Source organism: Chamaea fasciata, unplaced genomic scaffold (assembly GCF_029207755.1).
Source record: "Chamaea fasciata isolate MVZ Bird 193981 ecotype frontalis unplaced genomic scaffold, bChaFas1.0.hap1 SCAF_16, whole genome shotgun sequence".
NCBI lineage: Eukaryota > Metazoa > Chordata > Aves > Passeriformes > Sylviidae > Chamaea > Chamaea fasciata.
This window is the reverse complement of record NW_027094101.1, coordinates 4,060,513-4,070,261: the sequence shown is the minus strand read 5'-3', so window position 1 is coordinate 4,070,261 and position 9,749 is coordinate 4,060,513. Positions and strand designations below refer to the sequence as shown.

The 9,749-nt window shown below is 40.7% G+C and overlaps 1 protein-coding gene across 1 annotated transcript in view; it reads right to left on the bottom strand.

Annotated features, from left to right (window-relative positions):
- Nucleotides 1-948: 948 nt before the first annotated feature.
- Nucleotides 949-9,749, bottom strand: part of CYTH3 (cytohesin 3) — a 48,853-nt gene continuing 40,052 nt past the window's right edge. Inside the window, exons 10-13 of the mRNA XM_066197740.1 lie at nt 5,478-5,554; nt 5,325-5,396; nt 5,037-5,191; nt 949-4,423 (exon numbers count right to left, since the gene is read on the bottom strand). Of these exons, the coding sequence (XP_066053837.1) occupies nt 4,351-4,423; nt 5,037-5,191; nt 5,325-5,396; nt 5,478-5,554 (377 nt within the window). The 3' untranslated portion in view covers nt 949-4,350. The remainder of the gene's footprint in view (nt 4,424-5,036; nt 5,192-5,324; nt 5,397-5,477; nt 5,555-9,749) is intronic.

Genomic DNA, 9,749 nt, shown 5'->3' with positions numbered 1-9,749 from the left:
GTTTTACTTGAGTTCTTTAACATGCACTGTGTCATGGGAGCTGACAGCTGTCAGAGCGTGTTTGACACTCGAGGAGTCACATCTTCCTCTCAGTGTAGGGGAGAAGATGCTGTCGGTGTGAGCCAGAGAAGATCAGTAACCTGGGACTGCAGCTGCCTAGACAAGGATGCAGAAGGCTTCTCCTTTGAACTTAGAGCTCCCACGGCCAGGCACCAGGAGCTCGGTGTTGTGTGTGCCAAAAAAAATAAAATAAAAAAGAGCAAGGTTAACGTTTCACTAAATACTTAAAAGTAATATTTTGGTCCATGGAGAACACCATAAAGCCAAACCATACTGTACCTGCATAATGTTCCTATGGCAACACTTATGTGAAGTTACATAAAGTAACATGGCAACGTAACCAACATTCCTGTCCTCTATCTGGCTTTTTTTTCCTCTTTTGTCCTCTGGCACCAAGATTTGGCGTCCTGTCCTTCGTCTGATGGGTAACTCCAGCACAACTGTCTAAAAGGAGTTTGTGTTGTTGCTGTGCCTCCCTTCAGAGCCCCACAGGCAGCAGCTGCCCCAAGTGGCTCTGGAGCAGGGAGGGCACTGGTGACACTGCCCCAGAGCTGTGGAGCAGCAGCACCTGTTTCTAATTGCTAATTGAGGAAACTGATTAATCTACTGCAGGAGCAGAGATCCGCTTCCCCCCCTCACATCTGCCTGAAACTCCTGGCAAGGAACTGACAAAATAAAATACCTCAATTTAGGGTGGCTCTCGAGGGAAACCAGCTTTTACTGGAGTCATGTGGTAACATACTTCACTGAAACGTTTTAAAGCTGAAATGAAACCTGATGATGTAAATTACCGTGCCTAAGGGTAGGTGAAAAGAGGCCTTTTACTTACAAGAGCAATTGTAAAATTGAACCTTTGACTCTTAAAAGTCAGCAACTGCCTCCCATATATTCCTGATAAATGAGGAGACAGTACAGTTTCACACTTTATTTTTGAGAAAATTGACAGATTTAAGCAACAGGTCTTAATGATAAATGAAAACATTAATATTGCAGTGGCTTTACATAAGAACATCACCGTTATAACAATGATTGATACAGAATATTTGTCATGCAAATCACTTGTATACACCAAGTAATACTCATATCCATACATACCTGTACAGTATTTACATTTTATATTTAAACTCTAGCTAGAAACATTTTCCAAGAAAATATAGAAATGAAACTGGTAAGCCACAAGTCTTAATTTGTAGTATCTGGTCTACAACAGACCTAGCTTTTCCAGCAAGCATATCTACATAGATATGTAATAAATCTTAAAAATATGCAGTTTTTTAATATATGAAGCATTATAAATGCTGCTCACTTTATAAAGGTTCAGTTTTGTACCAGTTTAAAATGGTTCAAAATGCTAAGTGACGCAGAGCTTATTTTGTCAGAATGTTGTAAAATTTAAGTCAGTCCAGCTGAGCTTAAGTTTTGTGTACAGCTCCCTCCCAGCTGCACTGGCACTGCAGCTCTCACTGCCCCTGCAGTTGTAAGAGGGCAGGGTCAAAAGCAAAGAGCTCAAGAATTACTCAAGTTTCAGTGCCACAGGAAGGGAGAATCTGTTGTCCCCAGAGGACTTTTCCTCAGCATGGCCAAACTGTAACAGATCCTGCTTTAGGCCACTGAGCAGCCACTTTCAGTAGCCACCCCTGGACTTGAAGCCCAATAAAAAAGGGAAAGGTTGAGAGATTTTTCTTCACCCTCGTGGATAGTACCTGATACGGCCAAAATTTTCACAAGCCACTTTGTTTTACTGGCCTCGTGGCCAGTGGAAATTTTGGGCCAGTTTCACTCCCTGTTAATACTGTTACAAAGAACATTTGAAATCAAATATTAACACACACAAAAACGCTATTCCATTAGCTTTGGTAAATTAAATAGATACATTGAGCACCACAAGTAGCTGTTTAAGATGTTGCATTTCAATGCTAAGAAATAATATATTTCCTGCTATAATATCCTCAGTTACATGTTACTCTAAATAATTATTTCTGCTGGATATAAGAACTTCAAACTAAATACAGCAAATGAACTCTCAAGGCATTTCCTTCATGCTTATAGGCAGACATCCTCACCTGGTTAAATAAATAGATTTCCTCAAAGGTGGTATTTCAGAAGGTAAGAATTGATACAAAAGTGCTTCATGGCTTATTAATGCTTCTGTAATCTCACATTTCTCCAGAGATAATGTATTTGCTGCCTTTCACCTTTATGCTCACTAGTACCACTGATTTGGCTTGTCACTATTTGCATTACAAATACTACTTGTCCAAAGCGAAGACTGATGTAGGCAGTGCTTGAAAACAAAATGTCACTGCAGAACAGAAGATTCAAAACAAGTGCTGGCAGCAGCTCCATCACTGTGCTGCTTTGCAAACACAGGCCACCCAACTCAATTCATTTCTATGAAGAGTTTAAATGTGTTCCATTAAGAAAAGATATCCCCCACACTGACATTTATTCAAGGATTCTACCTCGTCTGGCTGAGTTTTACTCCTTTGGAAGCACTAAGATTTAAACATTCACCCAAGCAATTCCACACACCCTGGGGAAAATCTAAAATGTAGGAGAGTTTACTTTGTTCTTTTCCTCTCAGCCTCTTTTGCAAACATGCAATAAAGCAAAACACTCACAAGGCTGACACCCCATGCAAAACAAGGCAAATCAGTAAGACAGAACAGTGAAACAGATTCTCCCTTACAGTTCAAAGGAAATTTCAAACAGATCAACCTGGTAAGTCTGTGGGTTTGCCAGTGCAGCACATCTCCCTACAAGAGCCCCAGAGATGATCCTGTAACCAACAAGCAAAGCTGCTTTAACATTTTGGGTCTCCAACGTGTTCACTGGCACAGTAGGCACGGCTCAGGTTCAACAAGTATGGGAAAAACTGAGTAGTAAGAGAAGCAGTAGAGTCAAAACCTCCTACTTTTTGCCCCCATTGTGGAATTAGGGGCTTTACCTTAAATGTGTGCAATATGTGCGCTACCAACAGAAAAGCACTGGAGTAGAATCTGCTGCAGCGGTTGATGTGTTCCTGAGAGACCCAGCAGCAGGATCACAGAGATCTTCACAGGTTTCAAAACTAGACACAGGCCTGTGGGGAAGTCTAGCTGCACCAGGTAATCAAAACTTTGTTTTTTAGTAAAAACGTCTATTTTCTTCTATTTCAACTGCTGTAGCACAAATCTAAAAACCACATTTACGAATGCAATAAAAACACTGAACTTGTATGAACTTGCACAAACTCCGTATGTCCAAAGTCTGCTATCAAGCAAAGGGATGAATCCTGCTTGCTTAACTCTCTAGGGCAGCATCTTACAGAGACAGTTCACCTACCTGGCTTTTCCCTTTTAAACACTAAAGGCATGTGAGATTATCTGGGGGTGTTTTCACATGCAAGTCCTAAAATCACACAAGCCCTGTCATCTCTCTCCTTTAGTAGTAACCTAGTGTTAATCAAACTACATCATCTGAAACACAAGAAGGATGTTACTACATAAAAAGCAGATTAAACCAGGTCATTGAACCTTAGTGTTTGTTTTGAGTGTATGAGCAGACAGGAATGAGTTTTAGCCAGCTGGCAAACACCAGACCACATCGGGTACTTCATGTCATGGCCACAGCCTCAAACCTCTGCTGCTGGGCCCTGCCTCTATTTCAGTGCACACTGACAAAAACCCTTTAGCACCATGAGGTACCCACTGAGCTGCCAGTCACTGTGTTTCTGAAGAAAATCTATTTCCATAAAGGTAGGAGAGGAATCCTGAATGAAAGCTGCACTCAGCTGTTACTGCGAAACACGCTCAACTGAAAACTGACATGGGGATTGTGAGGTTTCTGCTTAGAGGAAAATGCAGTGCCAGATCACGCCGTGCTCCACTGTTGGTGCTGCACTTTAGTGAGAACTCAAAGTCTTATAATCACTCCTTCTTTTATGGGAAATGTGCTCAGGTAACAGGTAGAGGAACATTTTAGTGTTAGCCCTGAACTCCTTCTCTCCCAACACGAGTAAACTGGAGTTGGTGCTAATGGAAGTGGAAACAAGGCTTCCATGTGTTCAGTTGAATCAAGTTCCAATATAATCATTCTCTGGGATCTGAAGCTTACTTCAAATTATATACCAGTAACTATTTACCCTGAAAAGTTTTGCCACGTTTTTATGCCATAGTAAAATGTATATATATATATGTATATATATATAAAATTTACAGTTGTCTTCATTTAGTTTGTCCAATTTCTTCTATCACTCCACAGTATGCTCACTTATAGGTTGATGCAGGTCTACAGGTTGCTGATCATGTTCTATTTCTTATTTGCAATTCTTCTTTTCCTTGTTGCCAGCATATCATAAAAGGGATCCCTGCTGATACTTGCTCTGGAAGAGAAAAAAGGAATCACCAGTTTGGTTAACAAATACCTGGTTTTCAAAACAAAAACTTTTGTTCTCTCTTCCTTGGGGATGACTCCACACTCTAAAGACGGATGGCTGATTTCTGAGCACCACGAATACTTCTTTAGCACAAGATGCTATTGCACTGTGATTTGTTTAGAGTTCACACTTTCACATCTTGACTATTATTCATTTCTTTAAGTGTGGGTCTGCTTAGAAATCTTCCAACATAAAGTCAAGCTGTGGAAATTTAAAGCTGCTTATGAACATGTTTAAGACACGTGTCACTAAAGTTAATTATCTGATGAAGTAAGAATCCAATAGAATTAGGTTTGAAGACAATTCACACAAGGTTCTACATGTGCATAGAACAATAAATCCATATTCTCCTCATCTGAGTTAGTAGCAGTATTTCCTTAGGACCACACAGTAACGGATTCGTAGCTCGATCCACCAACCCCACAGAGCTCACTGTTAGTCCTCCAGGACATTGCCACATCAGAGCTCGCCAAACAAGTTACAACAAATTCTCTTAGTATCATACTCTGAAAAGGGCTTACACCTCATTTCTGAAAGACACTTAAGACTTTAAACTCACTTGATAGATTTAATCCACTCTTCCTTTTCTTCTGGGGTGGGAGCAGATATTCTGTACACTACATGGTTGCCTTCCACCACTCTACCATCAGCTTCAGTTTTACACGCTTTAATTACTTGACCTTTATGACTGGGGTTGTAGAGCTCAAAGCAGTTCTGGAGGGTAGAAATGAAGTAATAAATTTGAAAGAACAAAACAAAACTGACAAATAAACTCATTTAACAGTACAATTAGGTTCCATATGGTTTACTCATCTTCATTTAACAAATAAATATGAAACTGTCTTACTGGTTTTCTAGGGTCTTCGACTTCTCTTATGCTAAGATTTTCTAACGGAATAATTCCTCTAGGTTCTTTGTCCTAAAAAATTAGGAAAGTATCACATTATTAGCTACTTATAAATCTTGATTACAAAGAAAATTCACCATGATATATACTCACTGTTGTGTATTCAAAATAATACAGGCAATTATCAGTCAGAATGAACCATCTCCGCTTCCATGTTTTTACTCTTCCCCCTACAAACAAAAGGTATTCCAGAATTAAACCTGTGCTGCTGTCAGGGCTTTAATAACAGGCAAGGAAATAATTAAGTTTTGCTTATTTTTAAGGTATGGTTTAATTGCTTAATGGCAAATGGATCAGGCACAGATGAGTGAGGTTAAAGGAACACGTTACTGAAATTTGTCCTGAGGCAGCATCAGCTATGGAGGCGCCATCAGCCAAGAGAGCCATGGGCAACAGTGAGTGGCCAGACCTGCTCCCACTATCCAGGCCCTCACCTGTGTTCATTGCACCAAAAACACAGTTCTGCACAGAGCTGGACACAGCCAGTGCTGCCAGGGTGTGAGTGAGGCCAGCCCTGGGCTGGTCTGACCCAGAGCCGCTCACACCAGCACTGCCTGCAGAACAGCAACTGCACCCCTGCAGCAGGAGGAACCCCCTCAACAGCTTGTCCTGGGCAAGGAAAGGGTCCCAGCAATAAAATTAAGGGCATTTTATCACCTTCCTGTCTCTCCACTCGTGAGCAAACATGATTAAGGGTTTGTCTTTATTTTCAGATGTAATGGCGTAAGGTGCTCATAAACATTATCAGAACAAATATGATGTGTTATCAATGAGGAGCTAATCCTATGCCAAAATATACCATATTTACTAATTTGTCATCTCTCAGTACTTTAAAAACAGCTTCTCTTCGTGAGTTAATATATCATTGAGCACACTTGACAGAAGAAATAGCTACTGCTCCAAAAATGCCAATTTTCCTTCATTAACAGTTTAGACAACAGAAACCACAGAGTTCCTCTTCCTTGCACCTGCTAACGTCGCCCTGTGGGGAACAGTTTCTTTTTGGAAACAACAGTATTGGTTTGGCCCTTTCAGTTGTTTTTCTGCCATTGGCTGACTCACAACACACCTGGCTTCCCACATAACATTCTTTTAAAACTCATTTCCAAGAAAGACAATTGTAGAAAGAGCATGCATATGTTATTAGTTTAAAGGTTTAGATCCACCATAGTTATCTGACTTCAGGATTATGTCACCACCTGTGCATCATCCATTCAGCAGTTATTTAATGTCATTAAGCCAACATTTCAAAAGAGTTGATCTCACTATTGAACACCTGTGCATAAAAGAGCACCATTAATACACCCAAGACACCCAGTTTAATCCAAGTCATATAATCAAATTTAAGACACAAGCATAATTTTTTCATCTTTTTGTTCTGCTTAAGATAGCTGGCTTTTTGTTTAATACAGAAATCCCAATCACATTAAAGAAGAACCCTAGAGATATCACGACATTTCTTGATACCAATCTACTGCGTATTTGCATTGCAGACCAAGTATGTTGCACGCTGTACCTTCCTTTTGCTGGGTTTCACAACCTCCACAATAACCCAGTGCTAACACACTGCAACATTCAATGTACTCAATACGTTTGCACCAGATGCACTCGTATCTTAAGAAAAAAATTAATCTGCAAGCAGGTGTGGTGAAATAAGTGAAGGCAAAATAGTGCAAGATGCAGAAGCCGTGACAGAATGAATGGTTGAGTGAACTGGAGACAGTGAGGGAAGAACTGGTGGCATTTTAATACAACCACTGTGACAGAACCTTAAATAAGCATTGCAGAGATGTTCAAACTGGCACGTAAGTCACTAGAAAAATTCCCCATCACCTTGACCGAGAGCTGGCTCAAGTATCAGGAAGTATCTGGGCTTGGAATGATGAACTCAAGCTTGACTCACTTCCAGACCAATGGAAAAGCAGCCGCCGAGTCACGGTGACTGCCAGGGCACTCCCTGCCACCACCACCACGTGACTTGTTTTCACATAACCCAGGATCAACTGCCATGGCTTTAAGTCACGTTCTGCTCTCCAAGGTTAGCAGATTAACATCGCTTAACATTTTTATGGCTCTAAAACACCACCATGTTTATCAGGCTAACAGGTAACATCAGCTATCAGAGGTCATGGCTTGCCCAGTTCTAGTAGAAAATAATTCAGGAGGAGGGAGAACGAATCGAACAGGGAAAAGGTTACTATCACAGAGCAGATTAGAGTGAACAAAGGTGTTTCCCATTAACTGTGATATTATGTCAAAACACAACTTAAAAATCAGTAATAACCATATATTTAAAAGAAGACCTGTTTATAATTTAAGAAAGAAACTGCAGACCTAAAATACACACTCCCAGAACAATATGAATTGCCAAGAAGTAAACAGCAGTTGAGTTTGCTGAATGTTTTCCTGACAACATCCACTCTCAGTGGAAAAGCCAGACTTCTCAAACCTAAAACCTTTTGTAATCATGCTGCAGTTTTGAGGAAGCTTTTGTCATGAAACATCTCCCATCTCCAGGAAAACCACAAAGAAGATTAAGTATTTCCAACAACATCCCTCTTACTGCTCTCTTCCACCTAAAACAGCCAGTAGCTCACTGGATTACAGCACTCACGGGAGTCATAGAAATAGGCCTTAAATCCCTGCCCCACCAAGCTATCAGTTACTCTTCCAAAGAAAAAAAAAAAAAGAGAGAAAAAAATATATAAAGCAGTCAGGCAGGATTTTTTGGCGGGATAAGGAACTACTCTCACATAAGTCTCTGTCTCCCCGTCCCATTACTGAGTTTCAGCTGTCAACAGCACAGAAACTCTAATAAAGTTCAAAATCTAATCTGCACTAATCAAATTTGCAGGGGTCACCACACCGCACGTGTTTAATATGCCTTTACAATGGGCTGCAGCCCAAGCAGTTGGCTGATAAGGCGCTGTGGCCTGTAAACTGCGCACGAGATTAATAGGTAAAAACACATGATAACAAAACATTCTTGTCCTTGGCTGAGACTGCTGTAGGCTCACAAAACAACAACAGAGGGTTTAGCACCACACTTCATCTCTTATTCCAGCTCCCAGCCTTTTAAAGATTAAGAACGGAAGGAATTAAGTCAGCAGAAGAGGAACAAGAAAACCAGAGTATGAATCCATAAACATTTACAGAAATGGAGATATAAGTCACATATTTCTGAAAGATCAAGCTGATTACAAAAATACACAGACATCTCAAATAATGAAATACAGAAGCACTGTATCTTCCACAGTAGATGGAAATGTAAGTAAACTACAAGAAAAGGCTACAAGGCAAGATGTACAGAAACAGAAACTCTCTTCACCTTTTTAACTCAACACAGGATTTTTTATTTTTTTTTTAACTGTGGGCAAAGTACAAACTAGGCAACAAGGTAAGAGAAACCATCTATAATAAAAACAACTGGCAATGACTTAGGAAACATAATTCTCCGAAGTAAAAAAGGCCCTACGGCTAAAGGCAGCAAGGTATCTAAAGCTAGAAAGTTCTACTCAAATCTTCAGCTCATTTAATAGAAGTTTTAGAGCTGAAGGAGAAGGATGCACACACCAAGAATGGTTTTCTTTCTCCTAAGTTCATTTAGACAGCACCAGACAGAACAGACTCAGCAACTACACAGGTGGTTGGATCAAAGTCTGGCTTTCTTTTAAAAAAGCATTTTCCCTTGACCACAGCATTGACTGCCTGAACCTGGAAGAGCCTCAGGCCCCAGGGGAGCCAAGCAGGTAGCGGAAGGCACCGGTTTCCTGGTCAACCAGCACTGTTCCCTCAACCCAGATTAGGGAAGAGAAACAACATCCTCCCAAGGACAGATGTGCTGGAATGAGCACCGCTGGCGGGACAGGCCCGGATGTGAAGCTTCTGGACCATCTCCAAGCACTCTGTAACCACCTAACTGGCAGAAAAAATTAACACACTCATGTGTCTGGCTGGAATCATTTCCTCTCCAGTTTGGGGGAATAATGTCATAGTTTCCCTCTAACTAGAAGAAAATATTACACAAACCAAGCAATTTGCCAAGAGAAGCTGTTTAAGGCAAGGAAACACCTTCCTGGCAAAACAGTTCTAACTCAGGCATTAGCAGAGAGATCACAGGCAACAATTTCAAAATACCTTAGAGTGGATGGCAGAAAATTTCATGGTGTCAACACCACTCATTATGCAGAAAAATCTGAAGGCTCATAACGTGCCAAGCTACTCCAAGGAGGACTCACTAGCACTCAGCAGCCTTCAGCTTTTAAACTTGCTGCATTCATTTTCATTACACCATGCTTCAAACGATGCAGAACTGAATGATAATTTAGGCCTACCAAGATAAAGATGTCTATTTAAAGGCACTGG